General features: G+C 42.5%; 1 protein-coding gene and 1 pseudogene across 4 annotated transcripts; both read left to right on the plus strand.

Moving 5' to 3' along the window:
• Positions 1-1,805: 1,805 nt before the first annotated feature.
• On the plus strand, positions 1,806-25,357 carry Asb14 (ankyrin repeat and SOCS box containing 14). Of its 4 annotated transcripts, XM_051140628.1 has the most exons (10): positions 8,412-8,548; positions 11,684-11,738; position 11,921; positions 12,155-12,286; positions 12,379-12,537; positions 15,382-15,627; positions 20,626-20,797; positions 21,415-21,958; positions 24,257-24,410; positions 25,065-25,357. In XM_051140628.1, the coding sequence occupies exons 1-10, from the start codon at positions 8,427-8,429 to the stop codon at positions 25,241-25,243; spliced, it is 1,764 nt and encodes a 587-aa protein (XP_050996585.1). In that variant the 5' UTR covers positions 8,412-8,426; the 3' UTR covers positions 25,244-25,357. The 4 variants fall into 4 exon arrangements, with proteins under 4 accessions (XP_050996576.1, XP_050996569.1, XP_050996562.1 ...); XM_051140605.1 differs by lacking the exons at positions 11,684-11,738; position 11,921; positions 12,155-12,286 and having other exon boundaries at positions 8,304-8,548; XM_051140619.1 differs by lacking the exons at positions 8,412-8,548; positions 11,684-11,738; position 11,921; positions 12,155-12,286; positions 12,379-12,537 and adding an exon at positions 1,806-1,891.
• On the plus strand, positions 4,837-5,755 carry LOC127187085 (40S ribosomal protein S3a-like; annotated as a pseudogene).
• Positions 25,358-26,937: the final 1,580 nt, after the last annotated feature.

Genomic DNA, 26,937 nt, shown 5'->3' on the forward strand with positions numbered 1-26,937 from the left:
CGTTGTTCCCTTTATTTAAATTTATTTTATTTTTCGTAGCAGTATTTGTATGCAGGGGGTAAAGGGGGATGCATGCCACAGTGCCCATGTGAGGATCAGAGAACAGCCTTTGGGAGCTGATAATCCACTTCTGCCTTGGGATCCTGGGACTAGAACTCAGGTAGTCAGCTTTACACACCAAGCACCCTCCAAGTCTTCTCCGTGACTCTGTCCCCCTTTGTCATTGTTGATACTTGATGTTCTTATTACTTAGTGTGCACTGATATTAATATATACCAAGGATTTATAAATACTTGAACAGAATAAAAATTTCATCAATATTATACTATGTTGTTGAGCTGGGGCAATCACTCAGTTGGTAAAGTGCTTGGCACTCAGGCATGAGAACCTGCATTCAGTCCCCGGAACCCATCAGCAAAATCTAAATTGGGAGCTGGAGCGATGACTCATCGGTAAGATGCCATACTGCTCTTGCAGAGGACCTGAGGTCAGTCCCCGGCACCCACATCAGGTAGCACACAACTGCTGTAACTTCAGCTCCAAGAAAACCAGCACCCTCCTCTTGCCCACACAGAGATGAACAAATAGACGCATACTTTTAAATTGTTTTAAAATTAAAAAAAAAACTGAATGTATTGACATACACTTTGTAATTTCAGGGCTAGGAAAGTGGAGACGGGCAGATCCTTGAAGCTCTCCGGCCAGCCTGCCTGATCTGCAAGCCCCGCGTCTCAGTAACCAGGAAGGTGAATATAAGTGTTTACTGCTCTTGCTGAGGAACTGGGTCCAGTTCTCAGCGCCCACATCAAGTGGTTCACAACTCCCTATAACTCCCATCCTAGCAGACTTGTAACCCTCTTCTGGCCTCCAAGGGCACCTACATACAACATGGTACACATACATACATGCAGGCACACACACATACACAAAAAATAAGAATCTTTAAAAAGGTGGTTGTGTGGCCTCCACACACTTTACACACATGTGTACAACACCTGGACATACAACCAAATTTAAAAATAAATTCTCTTATGTTGTAATTCCTTCCTTAGGATTCCAAGGGTGCACAGGGCTACACAGTTCTACAGCTCAGGGAATATACAGGTATGGATACATACTGCACCTATGGAGGAGTTTTGTTTTTAGTGTTATTGGGGATTAAACCTTGGACCTCACACATGCTGGGCAAGTACTCTGCTACTGAGCTACATAGCTCCAGCCCACTTCTTATTTTGAGACAGGATCTTGTTAAGTTGCCCAGGCTAGCTATGAACTCACTCTGTAGCCCATATAGGCCTTAAACCCTAAAGCCTTCCAAGCAGCTGCAGTTACAGGCTAGTACTACTAGGATCAGCAGGTAAGTCACTTTTTCCCCCCCTGAGACAGGGTTTCTCTGTATAGCCTTGGCTGCCCTGTCTACTTTGTAGACCAGGCTGGCCTTGAACTCACAATGATCCACCTGCCTCTGCCTCCCGAGTGCTGGGATTAAAGGCGTGCACCACCACGCCTGTCTTGAGAAGTCAATTTTGATAATGCCATCAGAGCAAAATTGTTGGTTTCTGTTAAGTAAGAAATTGTGGTTTCCAGTGGCTATGTGTCTAAGTCTTAAGAAAATGAATTCTTTCTCGTGGCCAGCCCCCTGTAAATACTCTATATCGCCAAATAACATGAAATCTTTTAAATTTGATGAACCTAGCAATGAAGAAAAGAGGTATTCTTCCAAACAGCACAAACCGACATGTGAGAAACAAGGAGAGTGTGCCAGGCTGCCTTGTGATCAAGTATTTATAGTAAAGCTATTTATAAAGGTCACCAGAGGGGAGTGGAGACCCAGACACACCTACAGCATGGAAGCCTCAGAGCAGTCCTAGAGGATACTTTTTTTAAAAAGGTAAAAATGACTCTTTGGATCCTAGTCTGTGTTAAAATGGTAATGTTCTTTTTCAATCATTTGGACTTTGTTTAACACGCTGGCTGCTGTTAACCATTGCTACTCCTGCTCTCTGTAACTGTTCCTAAGCCTGCTCACTGTAGTGCTTTCTAGATTAAAATAGTATCTTTAGCACAACATACACTCTGTATAGGAAAGATCATCTTTTGGATACTATAAACGTTGAGAAAAACTCACCAGCCATGTCTAAAATAAATCAATAATAAACACCTTCAATATGACAAAAGTGACCTGGGATTTTTAAAAATACCTTTAAAGTTTCAATGAATTGTTTATTTACAAATAGGTTTTGGGGGTGTTTATTATTTTACATTTTCTTTTTAAATTTTGAAGTTAGTGTGCAAATGGGTTTTCTTACATTTATGTCATTATACTTTGTCCTTATTCATTCCCTCCCTCCAATATTGCCCTCTCCCCAATATTGCCCTCCCTGCCTCTCTTACTGAGCCCCGCCCCTCCCTATACAGTTCCCCTTTTGACTTTCATATCAATGTGTGCCATCACTCTCTTTTTCTCCCTTCCTCCCTTCTTTAAGACCATTTCCTCTGTGATCCCCTTTCTGCTTTTATGCAGTGTGTGTGTATGTCTCTGTGTGTGTATCTGTGTCTGTATGTGTGCCTATGTGTGTATGTGTCTGTGTGTGTGTGTGTGTGTGTGTGTGTGTGTGTGTGTGTGTAAAGGGCAGAGGCTGCTGTGGAGTGTGTATCTCTCTATTATTCTCTAGCTGAGTTTTTTAAACTTTTTTTTATTTTTTAATTTATTCACTTTACATCCCAATTGTAGCCTCCTCCCTCCTCTCTTCCTGGTCCCACCTCCCTCCCTCTTCCCCTTTCCCCTCCCCCCCCAACCCCCCATCCCAGTTCCCTACCTCTTAGAAAAAGGGAGACCTCCCCACCAACCCACTGCAGCACATCAAGTCACATCGGTATCCTCTTTCAGCGTGGCCTGACAGAGCAGCCCTGCAGGGGGTGGGGAGGGGGGCAGTGATCAAAAGCAGGCAACAGTCCATGTCAGAGACATCCCCAACTCCCCTTACTAGGGGACCCACATGAAGACCAAACTGCCCATCAGGTACATCTGTGTAGAGGATCTAGGTCCAGTCCATGCATGGTCTTGGTTGGAGCTTTGTTCTCCACAAGCCCCCCTGGGCCCAGGATAGTTGGCTCTGTTGGTCTTCTTGTGGGGTTTCTGTCATGTCCAAGTACTTTCCTCCTTTCCCCTACTCTTCCACAAGACTCCCTGTGCTCCGCCCAACGTTTGCCTGTGAGTCTCAGCATCTGTTTCAATCCATTGCTGGGTGAAGCCTCTCATTTTATTTATTCTTGACATTTTATAGGTATATATAGTGAGATATGATTGTATGTGTCCCCCAATGTGTCCTCCTCCCAGCTTCATGTCCTTAATTTTTTTTTATAACCCACTAAGTCCAGTTAGAGCTATTCATGTGTGGTTGTGGTGGGGGAGCGATACGGAGCCATCCACCGGAGCATGGAAATCCTATCAGTAGTCACATCCTTAGAAAATGACTTTCATCCCCTAGACAATATCAGCTGACAATTGTTCTGCAGTCAAGGATGGAGCCTAGAGATCACCTGTCCTTATCTAGGCCCGACTTTGACCTTGTGCCGGTCTCTTGCAGGTTACTATAGCTGCTGTGAATTCTTGAGTGTGGCATTAGGAAAGCTTGCTAGCAAAGATGAATTTTACTACTTGGTTTGAGGTTTGTTTGTGTTTTTTTTTAACTGTTGCCAAAGTATGTGTGGTGTTTTTCACAATAACTGTGGTCATTGTGAATAAACAAGGGCAGTGGCGATTGCCTGTGTTCTTTTTGGAAACCACAGAGATAATTGCCTAGACTGGCAGACTAGGAAGTTCCAGGAATCTAGCTATCTCAACACTGTCCTCTTGGTGTTAGCGTTAGACAGTCTTAGATTTTCACGTTTGTGTGCCAACTGAGGCATCTCAACGGCTCCACAAAGCAGTTTTAATTCACATCTCCCTGATGGCTAAGGAAGTTGATGTTGAACACAACTCAGGCCTCAGATATTAACTGGCCTTTTTTGTTTGGTTGGTTTTGGGTTTGTAAGTAATATTTTTACTCTTTGAAAATGTCACGCATTTATACGCCATCTCTCTCTCCATCCACCACTACCTCATTTCCTATCAGTGCCTCCCTCTGTAGTGATGTACAGTGTGGGATGGGGAACAGACTTGTAAGAGAACAGCTGACGTTTATCCACTAGAAGACAAACCACCTCATGCCGGGACTTGGTTTTTGCCAGTTTAAACACATCTTACTACATACGCTGAGAGGAGATATTTATGAGCCCAATATCATGAGGCAGGGTTTTTTGGGTCTTGGTATTATTTGGCTCCACTTTCAGATGCTCCTAGAGAGAACCACTCCAGTGAAGTCTTAGGGGCTCCGGGTTCCAGCTGCTGTTCCAAGTTCCAGCAGCAACTTTGGTTGAATTGCTGGTCTGCTGAAATCCTGTTGACTACACCAGGGGAATCGCTCCCAGGAACTGAGTCCAAAAAGGTCTACTTCTTCTGTTCCAATTAACCTCTTTTCTCTCCTATCTGGGGTAGGTGGGTTGGAAGGGATGTATAAGCATTAAAGAACTTCAAATAAAGTAGGGTTGGAAAAAGTCGGAGCCTACAGGTGATGCGCAACGTGTTTTGGGCACAAGGGGTAACTTAGCTTCTAATGTGGAGGGAGATGCAGGATTGAAGATAAAGAGCTGCTGTTCCAGGGCGTCAGCAAAATCACAGCTGCTGCAGCAAAGTTCTTTCCTGCTTTAAACCCAGAGGGATTTTTTTTCTTTTTACTGTATTACATTTTTAAAAAAAGATTGGAAGAGCCTTTTGGCTCTCTGAGCAGCACAATGGTGGTCGGCAAGAAGGGAGCCAAGAAGAAAGTGGTTGGTCCATTTTCTAAGAAAGACTTGTACGATGTCAAAGCTCCGGCTATGTTCAATATTAGAGACATTGGGAAAACAGTATTCACAAGGACTCAAGGAACCAAAATTACATCTGATGGCCTCAAGGGTTGTGTGTTTGAAGCAAGCCTTGCTGATCTACAGAATGACAAATTTGTGTTTAGAAAATTCAACCTAATTACTGAGGATGTTCAGGGGAAAAACTGTCTGGCTAACTTCCACGGCATGGCTCTTTTTTTTTTTTTTTGGTTTTTCGAGACAGGGTTTCTCTGTGTAGCCTTGGCCATCCTGGACTCACTTTGTAGACCAGGCTGGCCTCGAACTCACAGCGATCTGCCTGCCTCTGCCTCCCGAGTGCTGGCACGGCATGGATCTTACCCAGGACAAAATGTGTTCCACATTCAAAAAGTGGCAGACCATGACTGAAGCTCATGTTGATATCAAGACAACTGATGGTTACTTGCTCCATCTTTTCTATGTTGAATTCACACACAAAAAAAAATGCAACAACCAGATACCAAAGACATCATATGTGCAACACCAGCAGGTCCGCCAGATCCAGAAGAAGGTGATGGAAATCATGACCCGAGAAGTGCAGACAAATGACTTGAAGTAGTTAATAAGTTAATTCCAGACAGCATTGGAAAAAGCATAGAAAAGGCTTGCCAGCCCATCTATCCTCTTCATGACGTCTTCATTAGAGAAGTTAAAATGCTGAAGAAGGCAAAGTTTGAACTGGGCAAACTAATGGAGCTCCGTGGTGAAGGTGGTAGCTCTGGAAAAATAACTGGTGACGAGACAGGTGCTAAAGTTGAACAAGCTGATGAATATGAACCATCAGTCCAAGAGTCTACTTAAAATCCAGATTTTTAGCAGTGACAAATAAAATGTCCTATGGGGGGGAGGGGCGGAAATTGGAAGAACGACCAATAAGATGTAAAAACCGGAAGGGGCAGTAAATTCTATCGTTCCAGAAAGGATTGCAGCGTTGGCTGTACAACTAGAGAATTTGCAGGTAGAGGTTGAAGTATTTGAAAAGCAAAAGGAAGAGCTGTTGGTAAAGGGAAAACACCTGGTACTGAGAGCCAGTGTTTCCCACAATTGCTGCCCCAACCTGCTCCACAAGACAGGTGTTCAGAGCATCAGTGTGCAGAAGGAGGCGAAGAAAAATGGGAAGTCGGAGAGGCTGTAAAGATTCTAGAGGAAGAGGGGGCTGGAGAGATGGCTCAGAGGTTAAAAGCACTGATTGCTTTTCCAGAGGTCCTGAGTTCAGTTCCCAGGCACCACATGGCAACTTACAAAAAAAAAATCCATAATGTGATCTGATGCCCTCTTCTGGTTTGCAGGTGTACATGCAGACAGAGCACTGTATACATAATAATAAATAGATAAATCTTTAAAAAAAGAAAAAAGAGGGCCGGGCGTGGTGGCGCACGCCTTTAATCCCAGCACTCGGGAGGCAGAGGCAGGCGGATTGCTGTGAGTTCAAGGCCAGCCTGGTCTACAAAGTGAGTTAAGGATGGCCAAGGCTACATGGAGAAACCTTGGCTCGAAAAACCAAAAAATAAAAAATAAAAGAAAAAAAGAAAAAAGATTCTAGAGGAACGGGAAAGCAGACAGGCCAAAAGAGCTTTGGAGACAAGGGCTCTGATAGAGGAATTCTCTAGGGCTACACAGACGCCATCAGCTTTTCCAGTCTTTGTGCAATATATCCCAGGAACTAAGTTCAAAAAGGTCTATTTCTTCTGTTCCAATTAACCTCTTTTCTCTCCTATCTAGGGTAGGTGGGTTGGAAGGAAGGTATAAGCATTAAAAAACCTCAAATAAAGTAGGTTTGGAAAAGGTCAAAGCCTACACACACACACACACACACACACACACACACACACACACACACACACACACACACACACACAGTCTTCCCAGTTTCATGTCCTCTGGTTTATTGCTATGAAAAACCACCCCAGAAGGTGAGGCGGTGGTGGCGCACGCCTTTAATCCCAGCACTTGGGAGGCAGAGGCAGGCAGATCACTGTGAGTTCGAGGCCAGCTTGGTCTACAAAGTGAGTCCAGGTCAGTATAGACTACACAGAGAAACCCTGTCTCGAAATCAAAAAGCAACAACAACAAAAAAAAAAAACCAAAAAAACAAAAACCACCCCAGAGTCCAATCAGTGCTGCCCATATCTGTACATGGATGTGGAGCCACCCCTGGAGCATAAGCAGACTACCAGAAGCGACATCCCTGGAAAAAGTGGCTCTCTCCCTCAGCAGCTCTCAGCTGTCACTGGATCTTCAGCTAGATGTAGGGCCTCATCTGCAATTATGCTGGCATTTGGATGGGCTTCATTTTGTGTAGGTCTTGTGCTAGAACCATAGCTGCTGTCATGTCCAAACGTCATCGTTTACAGCTTCTCCTCCTCATCGGCAGCTCTTAACACCTTTCCGCCCCTTCTTCCTCAATGTTCCTTGGTGTGGGGAATGTAGATACAGGACCATAGCTGAGCACTCACAGTTTCTTATTCCCCACACTTAAACCATGCATGAGTCTCTGTGTTAACCACTACGCATTGCAGACAGGAGCTTCTATAGCAAAGATTAGAGCAACAAACATCTATGGCTATCAACAAATATTTAGAAAGCAGTTTTTTCAGCATTTTCCAAAGGTATGCTCCTGACAAGGGCCTAAGATCTCCTGAGGCAGGATGATCAAAATGACAGCACCAAGCATGGATTCCCTCCTGTCAGAAAGTGGTTAGGTTTCACTCTTTGGGAACATCCTCCTAAATGTGTTGTTAATGTGGAATACAGGATCTCTTGCTGGGCAAGGCTACTAATGTCTCACCTCCAGAAGCCAGCATAGCATCTTCTGGGACTATGTAACCAGTTTATTGGACATTTTAAGCTCTTTTTTTTTTTTTTTTTAGAACTGTCTGTACAGTTCATTAGCCCACTTATCAGCTATATCATTTGAGGGTTTAGGGACTTAATTTTTCCAGTTCTTTATACATTTTAGATATTAATTGTTCTCTAGTGTATAGTTGGCAAGGATTCATGACCTAAGACTCAAATGAAAGGAAGATTCTTTCTGTCTTTCTTTCTTTCTTTTGGCTTTTTCAAAACAATGTCTCTCTGTGTAGCCTTGGCTGCCCTGAACTCACTTTGTAGACCAGGCTGGCCTCCAACTCACAGAGATCCACCTGCCTCTGCCTCCCCAAATACTGGGATTAAAGGCGTGCACCACCATGGCCGGCTGAAAGGAAGATTTTCTTTAATAAACTTTAAATAAATGTCTATTTACAGAAACTTCTAGTTTATATAGACTTTATGGCAGTCCAGAAAACTTTCAAAATCATGGGGAAATTTTAAATGTATATTTTGTTTTAAAAATTTGCCTTATTTTCATTTACCAATCCTATCAATTTTCTAGTTTTCTAAATATCATCTATATTTTTTAAAGCAGTTGAAAATCTTTCCACAACTGGAAGAATACTTTAGTTACTTCTGACTTGAAAGTAAACATCCCTGAGTTTCACATGGATAACTACAGCAGTGATGAGGACATGGACACTGACCTTGACACCCAGCTTGTCATCCAACAAAGTTTGCTGGATCTCTACAAGCCAGGAACAGCTCCACACCCGGCAGAAGATGAGAGGTAACATCTTTCTCATTGGCAGTGAGTACGAAGAAGTAGCCAGCAGTTGAGAACAGTCATGACCTTAATTCTAATGTGACAAGAACAGAAGGGAAAGTCAGGTAGAATACAGGGAGTTGTCTTTTTTTTTTTTTTTCCAGTAGTGATTAGAATTGAACCCGAGGCCATGTGACTGCAAAGCATATACCACTGAGCTATGTTTCCCAACAAATAATTGTAACTTAAGTGTATATAAGATATGATGCTCAAATGCACAGAAAAAAATGAAAAGAGTTAAGAATGTAATAAGAAAATAATTGAAAGAGCGTAACAGCAAATCTGAGTGAGAAGATACACCTAGCCATGTTTGACTGAGAACTGCCATACCTAGGTGAGGGTGATCCTTACACCAGTCAGGGACCTAGGAGCTGTGTCTAATCCACTCACCAGAGATATCAGTCTCTTCCGAGGTTACAGTCCCTCCTCTAGATTTGAGGAGATGAAAGGCTGGGCTCCTCCTCACCTGCCTTACTAAATACTTGACTATGTGCCACCGTTATAGTCATGTGTAACTAAACTCCACAAGGACAACTGTGCTATGGTCTTCACCTAGGTATGGCAGTTCTCAGTCAAGCATGGCTAGTTGCTTGCTCCCCAGTCAGCACCATTGGCCCCCTGAGGGCAAAGCCATTCTTCTCTCCTGGGATGATACACCCAGTTTGCTTGGCAAGGCAACCTCTATTTACCTGCTCTCATAAAGCAAGATTTTTTTTAACCTCAATTGATCTTACAATTAAATGTGGAAACGATGAGTTAAATCAAATCTGCAGGGTTTTTAAAGGTCTAGTTTGTATTTTGGATGTGTGTCTCTGGTGTGGATTTACGCATTGGAGTGCAGGTGCCTGTGGAAGCCATAGGTGACAGGTCCCCCTGCAGCTGGACTTATGGGTGAGTGTGAACTGCCCAGTGTGGCTGCTGGGAACCCTTAATCATGGAGCTGCATCTCCTATTGTATATTCTAAATGTAACAAACTCATGGTGTGATCACAATAGGCCATGCACTCCATAACTGTTAACTCACTTCCATTTTAATTCTCATTATTTCTCTGTGGGGAGGTGCTGATATTTTTCCCATTTAGAAGTGAGGAAACTGAGGCACACAAGAGTAACTTATTCAAGTTCATTCAGCTAATGAAGATGCAGGCAGCCTGACACAAATTCTGTGCTTTCTGCCGTAGCACAATTCCTATACACTGGTGTTCACTTTAGGATGATTAAAATGATATTTAAATGCTTAAAGTTTTATAAAGAAATCAGGCTTATTAGGCTATTTTATCATATTTATCTTATGATTATTATCTTAAAATGTAGAACCAAGTAATTGATTTTTAATTAATAATTTGGGTTTGAAAAGTGTGAGATATTTTGACTAAATACAGCATGGAAATATTTCACAGAAATTGAGATTGTAGCCATTACATAATTTCCTTTATTAAAGTTCAAAATTCGTATGATACATAGGAAAGATTGTTGATTGGGTCAGGCACTTGTTGGTGTTGGAAGCCTAGAATGGGGACTGGATAAAGTGTTTGCCGTACAAACATGAGGCCCTGAGGTCAGATCCCCAGCACCCACATAACATGGTTTGTGTACATCTGCAGCGTCGGTGCCTGGGAAAAGCAGACAGATCAGTACCTAAGCTTGTTGGCCAGCCAACAGCCAATCTGGCTGAACTGATGAGATCTGGGTGAGAGAGCCTATCTCATAAAAACATGGAGAAGCAATAGAGGTAGTCTATTTGACCTCTGGTCTTCTTGCACATGAATACTCATCCACACATGTGAACATGTACACACACATGTACACACACATATGAAGGGAAAGGTGAATATTCTTGTGCGGTGTGGAGTAATGGCCCACCTGAAGGTGCTACTCCCTAATTCCTAAAACCCTGAGTGCACAAGCCTTATGTAGCAAAGTGAAGTAAAGCCAAACGGAACTAAAGACGCTGATCGCCTAGTGTAGGTGCCCCACCATGATCACAAGAGCCCTTAAAGGCAAATGGTGGAGGCAAGAAATGGGAAGTGCCTGGGAGATGTCACAGGAGGGAAGGCCACACTAAATGGAGGGCCTGGGGGAAGAAGGAACAGGCCTGTGTACCAAAAGCCACATGATGGCACTAGAAGGAGACAGAATGGTACCTAGAGCCTTCAGGAAGAGGCAGAACTATAAAGTAATGGATTTGTGTTGTTGTAAGTAAGAGTGAAGTAGTTTCTTACAGAACGTAGGGAAGCTAACACAGAACCAAACCTGTAAACACTGTTAAAATTGTGAACAGGACAGAGTGTCTAAGAAAATTCATTCTCTTCAACCTAGACTCAGAGAACACAATCAAGTTTCACTTATTACACTCAGGCACAGTGGTGCATGCCTACCATCACTGCAGAGGCAGGAATGAGGCAGGACTATGGAGCAGCCCTGGGCGACAGTGAAGTCCTGTTTCAAAAACTTTAAAAATGCACATACAAAACTTTAATGTTCAGACAGTTTCATAAGCATGTAATTTAAGCTGAGAAAGAATTCTAACTATGGAGACATTTTAAAGTTTATACCCTGGTTATGTATTTCTTCAGCAGTAAGTAGCTATCAGTGTTTCCATGTAGTACAATTATATCGTCAGTTCAGCCACATTTATTGAAGGCATGTCCTGCAGTCTAGCCTCCCACGTAGACCTTGTTTGCTTTGTTTCATTTAACTGCCCTGCTTCCTTACGCAGAGGAAGCCGGCCACTCCCGCTGGCCGACCTGGAGAGGTAGCCTCCCTATGACATGTGGAGGAACATGACACATTTCACAAGTGAAGTCTGTCTTCTCCCTTTACCCACACACTCACGCACAAGCATGCCTGTGTACGTGGGCATGAGGGCATACGCATGGGTATGTGCACTGGGGATCAAACCCAAGGTGGTGTGCATGCTAGTCAAGTACTCTAATGCCAAGCTGCACACCCACCCTCGTAGCAAGTGTTCCTATTAGGTCTCATTGGGTGGGTGCCTCATATGGGAGTTTATCCCTGAGTAACTGCTACTGTCTTTGCCTTTTCTTTTGGGTTTCTGTCAGAAACATTAGATTTATAATTACAATTTTTTCTGTGCAGATCCCATTCCTTGCCAAGTGATGATTATAAGAAGATAGTGGAAGCAATAGAGGCAGTTAAGTACTCTCCCTATTCTCTCTCCAGCTTGTGGTGAGGTACAGGAGGCGGCAGCATTTTCTTCCATGCTCCAAAGTCTGAAAACAGGTTCTATTACAGACTGAGCATTTGGGGACCCATGGTCTGAAGTGGTCTTTTCTGGGAGAAAATACTTTAGTGTAATTTATCAAAGAATGGCAGGGTTCCTGTATGTAGAAACAGCTGGGGTGTTTCTGGCCCTGGGTGGTGAGGAATGCTGGGTGCAAAGCATCAGTACTTGTCCTGTGACATTTAAACTTACCTTTCATTGAGGATGGTGCTCGGATTCTGCTCTTGCACACTCACCTTGCACACTTGCCTTGGAAGTAGATGTCAGAGCAGTGCGGACCCTTGTATGCGCCAAATGTGAATCTGTTTTGTTTTCCATGTTACTAGGTAAGGAAGACGCATTGGCACACTTAGCCAAGTACCATTGTGCCTTTGATGAAGCCAGCGGGGATGGCTGGCTTCCTCTGCATAAAGCAGCAGTGCAGTTAAATAAGAACATCTTAGAAATAACCCTGAATGGTAAACTCCTTTTCATTCCTCCTAATGTTTCTCAGGAGTAGGTTGAGTTTATTTCTGATCTTAACCTGTGTGGTATGATGAATTTATTTCAGCTTCCAAGCCCAGTGTGTGGGAACACACCAGCCACAATGGTGAAACACCACTGTTTTTGGCTGTCAGCAGTAGCCTCCTAGAAAATGCCCATTTTCTCCTCCTCAATGGCTGCAATCCAAATGCTAAGAACTTTGAAGGCAATTCTCCTCTTCTTACAGGTAAATGAACACCTTGTTTGAAGAAGAGTCTCAGTTTCCTCCATGTCCACAGGTTTTTAGTTATAGCACTGACAATTTGATCCCTGCCGACCAGACACAGAAACCTGTTTTCTAGCTTGTAGATAGCTGGGTGTGGTGAGTTTTGTGTGTAATCAAACTTTCTTGACTTTGAGGCCAGTCTGGGTCACACAGTGAGTTAAAAGCTAGCATGGATTTTGAGAAAGTATTTTGGGGTGGGGGGGAGCCTAAAAAAAAGAAGAAAGAAAAAAAATCCTCTAAGAAGGAACAAAGATAGGTGGGAAAGGTAGAGACTTCTAATCTGGCTCCTCAAACCCACCACATATGCAACTCTTATCAATACAGCACTGCTCAAAGCTGTCGCATGAGGTCTGAGTCTTCCCACTTGAAGGAAACCCCCACTGGCCTCTTCTGAGAAGGCAATGCCTGAACTATAGAGCACTACCCCACAGATGTATGAGAACCACAGGCCAGTTCTACCCTCTCGGATAACAGCGTGTGTAAAAGTCACGTGTGAAAAACACACTAAACTCTGAAGACTTGCACACTGATAGTAGAAAGCCAGTCTTCTTTCTGGAGTTCGTTTATTCATGCTGCTTGTGGCACTGAGCACCCAGGCTCGCATTCTTTACAATTGCATTGGCTGTTGGTATTAATCATTTTCATCACAAAGAACTCAGGGAGCATCCTGTGCTGCAGGCATCTTAGGACGCAGACTCAGCAGTTAGACTCTCATTAAGAATATATAGTTCGCCGGGCGTGGTGGCGCACGCCTTTAATCCCAGCACTCGGGAGGCAGAGGCAGGCGGATCGCTGTGAGTTCGAGGCCAGCCTGGTCTACAAAGTGAGTCCAGGATGGCCAAGGCTACACAGAGAAACCCTGTCTCGAAAAACCAAAAAAAAAAAGAAAAAAGAAGAATATATAGTTCACTTTTGTTAAAGATGGTTTACAGAAACAATTCTGAAAACAGAATTCACATGTAAATAAAAATTGTCACCACCAGTCCATGTCACAGGCGAAGGAGCAATTTCAGTACACAGCAAGGTGTTTAGCATCTCTGTCCTTCTGAAGTACTTTGAGGTGATTAGTATGCATTCTTTTCCTTTTTTATATTATTTTTATATTTATTTACTCGATGGGGAGAGCTTGGGGGTGCACGTACCATGGCACATGTGCGGAGGTAATATGACAACTTGCAGAAACTGGCTCTTTCCCTCCACCACGTGTGGCCCAGGGATGGACGGAGGTTGTCGGGCATGGCAGTAAGTGCATTTGCCCACTGGGCCATCTTATTAATTTCATTCTTTAAAAAAAATAGCATGTACTATTGACACATAATACTGTTTCATTATAACATTTGTGCAAACTGAAAGATGTTTATACTATGTGGTGTATTTTAGGTGATTAATGCTGGGTACATTGTACACTGACTTGACACTCAAGCATACACCATCCTATGTTATTTTCATGTTTGTACACTGACTTGACACTCAAGCACACACCATCCTATGTTATTTTCATGTTTGTACACTGACTTGGCACTCAAGCATACACCATCCTATGTTATTTTCATGTTTGTACACTGACTTGACACTCAAGCATACACCATCCTATGTTATTTTCATGTTTGTACACTGACTTGACACTCAAGCACACACCACCCTATGTTATTTTCATGTTTGTACACTGACTTGACACTCAAGCATACACCATCCTATGTTATTTTCATGTTTGTACACTGACTTGGCACTCAAGCATACACCATCCTATGTTATTTTCATGTTTGTACACTGACTTGACACTCAAGCATACACCATCCTATGTTATTTTCATGTTTGTACACTGACTTGACACTCAAGCATACACCATCCTATGTTATTTTCATGTATGTATATAATGTATTATCAAGTTTATTCGCCCTTTACCCTCCTTTGTTCCAGCCTCTTCAATCTCCTTCCTCTTTTCAACCGCCCCCCTTTCAGCCAGGCATGGTAGTGCACGCCTTTAATCCCAGCACTCGGGAGGCAGAGGCAGGCAGATCTCTGTGAGTTTGAGGCCAGCCTGGTCTACAAAGTGAGTCCAGGACAGACAAGGCTACACAGAGAAACCCTGTCTTGAAAAACAAAAACAAACAAACAATCAACTACCTCCCTTTCATGTCTTTATTGATCCAATGAGTTTAATTAGGGTTGCTTAAAGAAATATGGGTGAGAAGGTATTTGCAGGAGCATAACCAGCTAACAAGTAGTTCTATCACTGAAGAGACGTCTCTCTATCCTCCAGTAACCACTAACTGCCTATGGCTCCTAGGGAGGTGCAGAGCATGTGAGAGTCTCCACTAAGCTATTTTCTTTCTTTCTTTTCTTTTCTTTCTTTCTTTCTTTTTTTTTTTTTTCTCTTTTTTTTCCCTATTTTCTTGAGAACATAAAGATTAAAAAAAAATTTATCTCAACCTTATAAACACCCAGTAGATAGTAGCTGCTCATAGCTTACAAAAACAAACATCCCATTGATATAAAACACTGTAAAGGCAGGCAGATCTCTGGGATTTTGAGGCCAGCAAGATCTACAAAGAAAGTTCCAGGACAGCCAGGGCTACACAGAGAAACCCTGTCTTCCAAAAACAAAAAACAAAACAAAACAAAACAAAAAACACTGCTAAAGTTACTTTGTATCTGCTGTATTTTAAAGTGTGTTTCCTAAACACAGAATGCTGGGTGCATGAGGGAGAGTGAAAGAGCACCTTAAGAAGCTGAGGGGCACTAGCTAATATGATACTAACCTTAAAGGCCTCTGAACATAATATCCACCTCACAATTCCCCAGCTGTTCTGAAAGACTCCTACGACATGGCCACCTTACTGATCAGCCATGGAGCAGATGTCAATCTGCGATGTGCCAATGAGAGGACAGCTCTCCATGAAGCTGCCAAGCTAGGCAGAAGGGACATGGTAAAGTTGATGCTGACTTCTGGAGCACACCCAGATGCACGGAGCTCCTATGGATTTACTCCTCTTGCCCTCGCTGCTCAAGGCGGACACACTGAAATCATGCAACTATTGCTGCAGAAAGGCAAGGCTTACCAAGGGTGGGGTTCTTGTTTTTGTTTTTAAAACTTTGCGTGTGCTGCCTGCCATGTATGTACATTCACTATGTGCATGCGAAGTCCACAGAGGCCAGAAAAGGGGAGTCAGATGTCCAGGAACTAGAGTTAAAACAGCTGTGAGCTGTCATGTGGGTACCAGGGATTGAACCCAAGTCCCCTGGAAGAGCAGCCAGTGCTCTTAACCATCAAGCAAACTCTCCAGATTCCCCAAGGGTGGTTCTTCTTCCTTTTTCTTCTTCTCCTTCTTCTTCTTCTCCTCTTCCTCCTCCTCCTCCTCCTTGTTTGTTTGTTTTTTGAGACAGGGTTTCTCTGTGTAGCCTTGACTATCCTGGACTTGCTTTGTAGACCCAGCTGGCCTTGAACTCACAGCGATCCACCTGCCCCTGCCTCCCAAGTGCTGGAATTAAAGACATGTACCACCACTGCCTGGCCCCAAGGGCTCTTCTTAATAAGGTGTTTCAAAATAATAAAAGTTAACATTTTATTAAGGCCAGTATTTGAGAAAACTGTATGTGAATGTTGGCTATTAAAAAACCTAAACTCGGACTGGAGAGATGGCTCAGCAGTTAAGAGCACTGACTACTCTTCCAGAGGTCATGAGTTCAATTCCCAGCAACCACATGGTGCCTCACAACCATCTATAAGGTGATCTGATACCCTTCTCTGGCCTGCAGGTGTACATGCAGGCAGAGCTCTGTATACATAATAATAAATAAATCTTTAAAAATAAAAATAAATAAAAAGCCTAAGCTCATCATGGAGATTGAATCTCTGTATCACAATTTTACTAAAATTATGAAGCTGCAGATGAGTTTTGCCCAATACTCCCTCATTACACTAAGAGTTTTAAACTTAAAAAAATTATTTCTTTTATTATTTATATAGAGTCCTGCCTGCATGCCAGAAGAGGGCACTAGATATTATTTACATGGTTGTGAGGCAACACATGGTTGTTGGGAATTGAACTCAGGATCTTTGGAAGAATAGACAGTACTCTTGACCTCTGAGCCATCTCTCCAGCCTAAGAGTTTTAAACTTTTGTGTTTACTGGTCCTTTCCTACAACGTCTCTGCAACAATCCTCTCTGTCTGTCTCTCTGTCTCTCTCTCTCTGTGTGTGTATGTGTGCGTTTTGCTGATGATGTTGAACCCAACATCATCTCTAGTCTAGGCAAGAACTCTAATAAACTGCATCCCTAGCCAAAGAGTAAAGCCTTTGTTCAGATCGCTGATTTAAATATAGAACTGGAAGGAAGACAACTCCTAAATCTTTTACCCTTCAGATGAACCAGCATTTGCTGGCCACTGAGCCAGCATTTGAAGCCATATCTGACTCTAAAATCACATAGTTTTACCACCCTGTGTGGCCACAGCAGCTACATGGTCTCCTAGAAGTAAGCTTGGGTCTGGAGATGTGCACACAAGTCTTAATCACCTTGTTTAACTAGCTGTGTGTCTTTGGGGAACTTAAACTCAGAAAGCCTGTTTCTTCCCCTTCCTATTGGTTGTCAAGTTTAGCAATTCTTTAAGATTGTATTTGTATTTATATTTGATTTTTGAAACAGGGTCTCTCTATGCAGCCCTTGCTATCCTGGAGCTCACCTTGTAGTCCAGGATAGCCCCAAACTCAGAGATCCATATGCCTCTGCCTCCCACTGCTGGGATTAAAGGCATGTGCCACTATATCTGTCTAAGATTTTATTTTTAATTATAGCGCTCTCTCTCTCTCTCTCTCTCTCTCTCTCTCTCTCTCTCTCTCTCTCTGTGTGTGTGTGTGTGTGTGTGTGTGTGTGTGTGTGTGCGCTGCTAGATTGTAAGTGTCCAAGAAGGCTAGAGAGCATCGGACACTTACAATTGGAATAAAGGTGGTTGTAAGCCACCCAATTTGGGTGCTGGAAACTGAATTCAGGTTGCTAGTGTCCAGCTCCAGCACACCACAGTAGACTGAAGCGATTGCAGCCTCGATGATGGCTCTTTTAGCTCAAAGCATAAGGAGCCACAGCCCTGACAGTTTCCTGATGTAAACAACAAGGGTTTGTAAAAAGAACCTCAGTTCCTTTTAACTTAATGGCTTAGCAGTAAACAGAGGCTTGCTGGAAGCTAGAGACCTAATAAAACACTCTAGACTGCTTATCACTTTCTAAACTTAGAAGCACGCAAAGAAGTACACACATTTGGTAGACAAAGCAAACAGATTTTTATGAACCTCACACACACATGCACTCATACAATCAATATATAAAACAAGGGAGCTTGGTGAAAGATACCATTCATCCACATATAAGGGATGTATATAAATATATACAGACACATTTTTGGATGAAACAGACGGCTTCAACAAATTTTAATTCTGTCTTGGGTTTTTATACCATCTAATACAAATGTTCACTATGTATAGAAAAATTACTTCATTCAAAAATAGAATCATTACATAAAAAGGAGTTCACAGTAGGACTACTGGCTGATCTAAGTTTTCATTAAGACTATATCTAACTAGATATTTTGTTTCAGTGTAAATTTAAAGTAGTGGTTTTATCTATGTGCTCATTATGAGTTCAAAGCAGAAATTTTATCTTTTTCTTATTTCAAATGTATGTGTTCAAAGCAAGAGGCTTTTATTTTTTTAATGTCAAGGTTTTTAAGAAACAAGTGTTTGTCTTGTCTTGTATGGCTAGCTGTTTATTCTTTGTTTCTGTATTAATGTGATCTTTCTTATCGTGGTGTACACTTGGGCCTTATCCTTGGACTAAACCTACAATGAATGCATTTCCTTGATGATTAATTTGTTTCAATTTTGTTTTCCTTCCTGGTGTAATTCATATGGAGGTTCACAGAGCTCCTAGCAGTTTTTTGATACACAGCAGGAGTGTTTTTAGTTACTTGAATCAAGTCAGAAATTCTATTAAATCAATCATCAGGGATTATGAAATCATCAACTTGTTTAAACAGCACTATGAAGGTACATCTTCAAAATAATCTGCAGGAAATCTGCCCAACAGAGTGAAGCAATAGGCAGCGAGGGCCTCTGCCATGACAGATATGTGAGACAAGCATAGAAAGGCAGTATAGCAATGATAAGTAGTCTTAACAGCAAAATCCCTGGGGCTCTGCCTAAACTAGGGATACAACCATTTGTCAGCCATGCAAAAAGAAATGAGTGGGCTGCCTCCAGCAAGCTCACTTGCTTGCTTTTGCCAATCCAGCATGTAATTGCTCCCAGCATCACGTAGGTCTTCTGGAAAAGCAGCAAGCACTCTTAAACACTGAGCTCTCTCTCCAGCCCCAAGTTAAGAAATTCTTACACAGATAAAGGAACCACTTTATAAAAAGGACATAGTGAACACTCAAAAAAACAAAAACCGTCTATTAGATTGCTTACTGCACTCTAGGAAGGTGGTTTCTGTGCAGCCCTCGTGATAAATGAGGAGGATGGCACACTTGCCTTTAATCCCAGCACTTGGAGGCAGAGGCCAGAGGATCTCTGCAAGTTGGAGGGTAGCCTGGTCAACAAAGAGTTCCAGAACAGCCAAGGCTGTCTCAGGAAGAAAAAAAAAAAAAAAAGTCTGTTCTAAATTAAAAGTTCATCCTTTTATTGAGTTGTAAATAGGCTCAGAATGCACTGAGCTTCACTGCAACTTCTAGTATCTTCACCTCTCAGCTCCCCTCCAAGTCCCTGCCCTAGATCTAGAGGACACTTAACCTAACGAAGTATGGGTACATTTATCTTTGTAGCTATCATAGTTAGGGGCTGGAGAGATGGCTTAGCAGTTCAGAGCAATTGTTGCTCTCCCAGAGGACCAGTGTTTGGTTCCCAGCATCCACATGATGGTTTACAACCATCAGTAACTCCAGCTCCGGGGCATTTGATGCCCTCTTCTGACTGCCATGGACACCAGTCCTTAACTTTAACTAAGAAGAATTAGGGTCTTTTACTAAGAATAGTCTTGAATAATTTAAAAAATAGCAAACCGCCCCTTGCCATCAAAATATCATTAGAAAACATAGAAATATAGTTGCTTGTTAGTGCCACTCTACATGCAAGTGTGCTATGGGTTAGGGTGGCTTTTATAAGACAGTCTAGAAAGCAAGCTACCTTTACCAAGTAGTCCTACTGAAGTTCTAAGTGCCAAAGGACACATTAAACTACTTTGAAGATCAACCAAACTGTTATTTAGAAACTGCTTTTATCCCACGGTTTTCTGTCCCACCTAGTTTATACAGCACTTGAGAAAAGGGAGCACATTTTATACCATCTTTCATTCTTAGTACTCTACTATAACAAGTGCTGTTTTTAAATGTTTTGTTTTTATATGTATTTAAGCATGATGTCTGCATGTATGTGCATCACATGCATGGATGTTGCCCACAGAGGTCAGAAGAGAGCTTCAAATGCCCTGGAACTGGAGTTACTAATGGTTGTGAACCACCACGTGGGTGCTGGGGACCAAAGCCTGGTCCTCAGGAAGAGCAACAATTTCTCTGAACTGCTAAGCCATCTCTCCAGCCCCTAAGTGCTTTTAGTGGAGGTAGTGGTATATTAAGATTGCTTAAGAACGGACTACCAAGAAGAGACTTGATACCCTAGCACCATAGTCAGGGGGAGGAGGTCCCCCTCGGTCACAGTCATAGGGAAGGGGGATTGGGGTGAAAGTGGGAGGGAGGGAGGAATGGGAGGATGCATGGAATGGGATAGAAAATGAGATGCAATATGAATTATTTTATTTTTCAATAAAAATGTGTTTTAAAAAAAGATTGCTTAAGAATAGCTGGGCATGGTGGCACACGCCTTTAATCCCAGCACTCAGGGGGCAGAGGCTAGAGGATCTCTGTGAGTTCGAGGCCAGCCTGGTATACAAAGGGAGTCCAGGACAGCCAAGGCTACACAGAGAAACCCTGTCTCAAGGGGAAAAAAAAGAGCACAGTAGAATCATCATCTTTGCCTAATGAGACTTTTCCTCCTTTCAGGAGCTGATGTTCACAGCCAGGCCTCTGATTCTTCCTCCATTTTACTTGAAGCCGTTAGAGGAGGGAATCCAGATTCTGTGACTCTCTTATTAGAGTATGGAGCGGATGCCAACATTCCTAAAGGCTCAGGCCACCTGCCTATTCATGTGGCCGCTGACAAAGGCCACTTCTTGTAAGTTCAATTCTGTAACTGTAAGTAACAGGAAGTCGTAACATTTTATAAAGAACAGCTTGGGAAACATGGGAAGCCTTGCGTCTCAGGTGATTGGGCTAATTCAGGCTTTTAAAAAGTAAACAGTGATTCTATTACATTTTGCTTGACAGCTGAGATTTTTTTTTTTTTTTTTTTTTTTTTTGGTAATCCCAGTTTATTTTATTTATTTTTTTAATTAATTTTATTAATTTATTCATATTACATCTCGATTGTTAGCCCTTCCCGTTTCCTCCCATTCTTCCCTCCCTCCCACTTCTCCCCTCCCCTATGTCTGTGATTGAGGGAGAACTCCTTCCCCTATACATGCTCTTAGAATATCAAGTCTCTTCTTGGTAACTTGCTATCCTTCCTCTGAGTGCCGCCAGGTCTCCCCATCCAGGGGACGTGGTCAGAAAAGGGGCACCAGAGTTCGTGTGAGGACAGCTGAGATTCTTGATGAAGAAATGAGCACTTTTGTTAGGGGGTCCTAATACTGCCTGATTTGCATATATGGTTCAGTGTAGGGCTAACAGTATCATAGCCAGGTTAACAATGCATTCTAACAACCTGAAGTACATTTTCAAATTCTTTCTCAGAGCTCTAAAGATACTGATCCCAGTTACAGATTTTGCTGCCATCAAGAGGAGTGGAATCAGCCCAGTTCACTGCGCAGCAGCCGGGGCACACCCCAAGTGCCTGGAAGCTCTCATCCAGGCTGGATTTGATGTGAATTTCATGCTAGATCAGAGAATCCGTAAACATTATGATGACCAGAGGAAGTCAGCCTTGTATTTTGCTGTTTCAAATGGTGACCTCTCTTCAGTTAAGCTGCTTCTGAGTGCTGGAGCTCTACCCAATCAGGACCCTGTAAACTGCCTGCAGATAGCTCTCAGGATGGGCAACTATGAGCTCATCAGTCTGTTACTGAGGCATGGGGCCAATGTGAATTACTTCTGCAGAGTTAACCCTCTGCACTTCCCATCAGCACTGCAATACACACTGAAAGATGAAGTCATGCTCAGGATGCTGTTAAACTATGGATATGACACTGAGCGATGCTTTGATTGTCCTCATGGGGAAAAGGTTCATCGTTTTTGTGCTTTTGAAGGCTGGACATCTACAGTTATTAAAGATACTATGGTAAGCCCACAGTACTGCTGGCATTCCCTAAGCATTTACTATCTTGTAGCCTTAGAACTGTATGTAACAGCAGACACAACATGCCCTTGGAGAAGCTCATGTGGGGAAGACTGATACATGATAAAATAACTGAACCAAACAGTGGGAAATGTAAGAAGTACAGAAATAGTTCAGAGGAGAAAGTGATTTAGTCATTACTGGTAGGACAGTTCACAAGCTCAACATGACAGTGATACTTTAAACAATGGATAACAATCATGCATTCTAGCTACTTTCTCTTTCAATGATTAAGCTAAAATGTTTCTAAATTCCCCATACTGTAATCACTGGGTTTCTTTGGTTATCTCCTTTAGCTCTCAAATCTGATCAGCCTATTTCCTTTGGCCATCTTTTTTTTCTGTTTATTGACTTTACATCCCATTCCTAGCCCCATCTCTCCCTCCCTCTCCTCCATCCCCTTCTATTCCTCCGAAAAAGGGAAGCCCTCTTTCCCATGCACCCCAGCTCATCAGGTTGCATGAGGACTGAGCATGTCTTCTTCCCGTGGCCTTGTGAGGCAATCCCGCTAGGGGGAAGTGATCAAAAAGCTGGGAGCAAAGTCCATGTCAGAGAGCCCCACTCCTGTTACTAGATGTTCCACATGAAGCCTGAGCTGTCCATCTGCTACATCTGTGTAGAGGCCTAGGTCCAGTCAAATGCACAGTCCTCGGTTGGTGCCTCAGTCTCAGCAAGCCCCTCTGGGCCCTGGTTAGTTGGCTCTGTTGGTCTTGTAGAGCTCCCCCACCCACACACACCCCCCATTCCACAAGACTCCCTAGGCATCACCCAATGCTTGGCGCTGCGTCTCAGCATGTTTCAAAGCACTGCTGGGTAGAGCCTCTTTGAGAACAACTCTGCTAGGCTGCTGTCTGCAAACACAGCAGAGTACTGTTACTAGTGTCAGGGGCTGGCTCTCCCATGGGTGGGTCTTCCGTTGGGTCCTCTGGCTATCTTTCTAATGAAAAGAGAACTACACACTGGCCTCTTCATTTTGCCTTACCTCATCTACTATTTTCCTTACCTCCAATTTTTGTCAGGGCTTTTAAACGGTTTCCTCAACTTTTCAGGTCCTATTTCCACTGTCCTCTCCCAGAGGCCCCTCCTTATTTATCTTAAGTAGTTCCCTCTCTCACTTACTCTCTTATTGTGGAGCTCATTTCTTTTATAGCAATTATCTATATTGATTTGCCACTTAAACATACACCATCTGATATTATTTCCTAAAGAGTTCATATAGATGGTATAACTTCAATTCTCATTTGGGCATCTTGTCTAAGGACACAAATTATTTGAAGGCAGGAATTGTCATATTGTTCAGCTATCAGGATCAGATTTAGGTTATAAATAATAGAAAATGGGAAAAAAAAGCTTTAATAAGTCAGCTGGGCATAATGGAATACATGTAGTTCCAACTGTTCAAGAGGCATTACCTGAGGCCAGCCTGAGTAACAGTAAGATTCTATCTCAAATAACAAAAATAGGACTAGCCAGTAAATTAAGGTGTTTGACACCAAACCTGATGACCTGAGTGATCCCTGGAACCCACATAGTGGAAGGAGATAACCAACTCCAGAACATTAACTTCTGGCTTAATACATGCACATACATGAACACACACATATACGTGCATACACTAAACATGCTTTTTAAAAATAATCAACTCTCCCCTTGGAGGGGAGGCTGGTGGCACTCAAAGAAAGAATAAGCAGACTACCAAGATGAGACTTGATAGCCTATGACCATATAGTGGGGGAGGACATCCCCCTCAGTCTTAGACTTAGGGGAGGGGACTAGGGTAAAAGCGGGGAGGGAGGGAAGAATGGGAGGATACAAGTGATGGGATAACAGTTGAGTTGTAATCTGAATTAATAAAAAATTTTTAAAAATCAACCAGAAGTAGGTAGTCTTCCAACCAGGCAGCTTCATAGCTTTGTGTTTAACAGGAGAAATACACACCCGTATTTCTGCTAGCCAGAAGGCTACATGTGTCTTGCTTTTCTTTAATGGTATCTGGGTAGCTGCTCAGACTCCAACTCACATCTGATGGCTAGAACTGTCAAAAGGCCACAGCTGGTTGCAGGGCAGTCTTTGTCGAAGCAAGCCGTATACACACATATAACAAAACGCTGTGTGGTGTTGAGGCCACACTGAGATCAGTAAGAATGCTTAGCTCACAAGGGAGCTTAGTGCTCATTTCTCTGCTCAACTGCAGGCATTCGGTGCTGGTTTTCATTTGCTTTCTGCTTGTTTTCCTCGCAGTTTTGTGAGGTCATAACTTTGTCATGGCTACAGCATCTCTCTGGAAAAGTTGTTCGCGTGATGCTTGATTACGTCGATCAAGTTCAAATCTGTTCAAAACTGAAAGCTGTGCTCGAAAAACAGAACCTCTGGTCAGAAATACATTTTATCTTGAGTGAGTATCGTTTTTATAGAAAATTCTTACCAAAACATTAATTGTATTTTTATTTTATTTTTAGAACAGTCTTCTGATTAAAAGGCTGACCTAAGAAAGAATAGAAAAGTACTATTCTTTTAAAATGGTGCAATTCATAACTACATAATATACGTTTATCATCATTTCCCAGCAAATGAGACCTAATGACTCACTCTGTAGGTAGGTAGTACCTTTTCCCCAATGCACTTAGCCCATGGCTATGGGGAATTATGGCACCAGGAATTATGTAATGAATTGGCAATAGCAAGAGGGAAAGCTGAGTTCTAACCCTGTAGGATATCAAATGCTCTTCCACATGAATTCTCTCACATAGGTCAAATTAAGATTTTCTTAAATCTCGTTTCTCCTGGGGTGATCTCTGAGCTTTTAGGCAATCCCAAAAGACAGGATGGAGGAGCTGATATTTAAATACTTGAAGGATTTAGGCTCACAAGCCACACTCACAGTTGATGTACTTCTGAAACTATCTACAGAGAAGTCTGTGATAAGAACTGAAGAGCTGTTTTCCTACAGGCTGTGAGGGCAAATATAAATCCTAACACAGATATCAAATACAACTAAACCCTCAGGTCAAAAACAAAACAAACACCCAATTCTTTCTTTTTGTTTTAGCAAACCCCCGTTCGCTAAAACATTTGTGCCGCCTTAAGATCCGGAAGTGTATGGGACGATTACGTTTGCGCTGCCCTGTCTTCATGTCATTTCTTCCACTGCCCAATTGTCTAAAAGCTTATGTCCTTTACAAAGAATATGACCTTTACGGACAAGAAAGTTTTACCGGAACCTGGTAATTGTGCTCTACAGCATTTTCTTAACAATTTGCTTGTTGTTGGATGAGTTTTTCTTTTCTTGGTAATTAAAATCTCAATGTAGTCTACTCTGTTTAAAAAGGTTGTTCTGTGTGGGATACCTCCCTATGAGATGTTGGTCAGAGAGGTTTCAGAAGCCCCTCAAATAATACAGGTTATTGCTCCTGACACCCACCATAGCTCAAGACGCTATTGTGAAGACATTACACACTTTGGTTGCAGGACACAGAGATATCAAAAAGTGAGCTGAAGTCTCCTTCTTGCTGGCTAGCTCTCCTACTGCTAGAAGTTGCTATGCAGACACGTGGGAGTGTGGTGGGATTCATCACAGTCTTACACAGCTGGGGACTCTGCATGTTACAGTATTGCACTACCAGGAAAAGATGTGCCCCTGAAGCAATAGTGGCAGGACTGTGATTGGCTAAATTAACTGCTCTGATTGGATTTGAGACTTACTCCACAGGAAGGAATTCATGCTTGGTACTATAAACTTGTTTTGGAGTTGTGGGGTGATGCTGTTGTTTTTAAAGCCCTAAACTGCAGAGGTCATAAAACCTTAGGACTATTTAGCTGAATGAACATGTTGTCAAAGTGCCTTTTAAATATGTTATACTCATAAATTCATTATCTCAGCCTTGGACCGAGATGTTTCTTTTTTCAATGGGTATCAATTAAGGCAGACTTCTAACTGGTGAAAATGTGAGAATAAACAGCTGTTGAGTACTCAGCCTTACACAGAGCATTCATAATATTCTCTCTGAAGCTCAGAGAACATGGCACAAAGAGGGGCAGAAAGAGTGTCTAGAGACAGAGGATGGGGAGGAGAGCTATGAAAGTATATGTGACATGGTCAACATGATCTCATGAACATAGAAACTACAGTTGCCTACACAAGCTTGGGCCTACCAACATTCCATTATGGTGCCAGAGGGGGGAAAGTGTTTGCCACATTAGCCTGATGACCAAATTCTGACAAGCCCTCTGAGCTCCACATGCACACCATGGTGCACTCGCACTTGCGCTCTCTCTTCCCTTCTCTCTCTCTCTCTCTCTCTCTCTCTCCTCCTCTTCCCCCCCCTCCCTCCCTCTCCCTCTCTCTCTCCCTTCCTCCCTCTTTAAATGAAAACAAAACAACCAAAAACCATCATGGGTCATGGTGGGCTCATGAGACCCCACTACTCTCTGAGGAGCTAATGGTAGTTAACAGCTGCTGAGGGAAAGGAGAGTCACTTTTTTCAGTGGTGTAACCTTGGAGGCTGTTCATACTCCAGTAAGTTATTTATTTGCATGGAACCTTTACATTTGTGTCACCCTGTAGTTGTACACATGCAAGCAACCCTAATTACTCAGTGAGTCAAATGAATAAATAATAAAACTAGAAAAGTTACTTATTCTAGGAAAGAAGGGTTCAGCAGGAATATAAGGGGAATAAGAGAAGGTGGTAGGGGTAAATATAATCAAAATATATATATTTGTGAAACTGTCAATAATACATTTTTTAATTATTTTTTCCAGACAGGGTATCTCTGTGTAATAGCATTGGCTGTCCTGAAACTCTCTTTGTAGACCAGGCTGGCCTCTGCCTCCTGAGTGCTGGGATTAAAGACATATGCACCACCACACTTGGTTAATTTAAAAAAAAAAAAAAAAAAAAAAAAAAATATATATATATATAT

The sequence above is a fragment of the Acomys russatus genome, chromosome 3 (genome assembly GCF_903995435.1).
Source record: "Acomys russatus chromosome 3, mAcoRus1.1, whole genome shotgun sequence".
Classification (NCBI taxonomy): Eukaryota; Metazoa; Chordata; class Mammalia; order Rodentia; family Muridae; genus Acomys; species Acomys russatus.

Bases quoted from the DNA above. Each gene is read 5' to 3' on its own strand.
- Asb14 (XM_051140628.1), top strand. From the start codon at position 8,427: ATGGATAACTACAGCAGTGATGAGGACATGGACACTGACCTTGACACC. The intron at 21,959-24,256 runs GTAAGCCCACAG...TTTTCCTCGCAG, and splicing joins CAGTTATTAAAGATACTATG to TTTTGTGAGGTCATAACTTT. The intron at 24,411-25,064 runs GTGAGTATCGTT...TTTTTGTTTTAG, and splicing joins AGAAATACATTTTATCTTGA to CAAACCCCCGTTCGCTAAAA.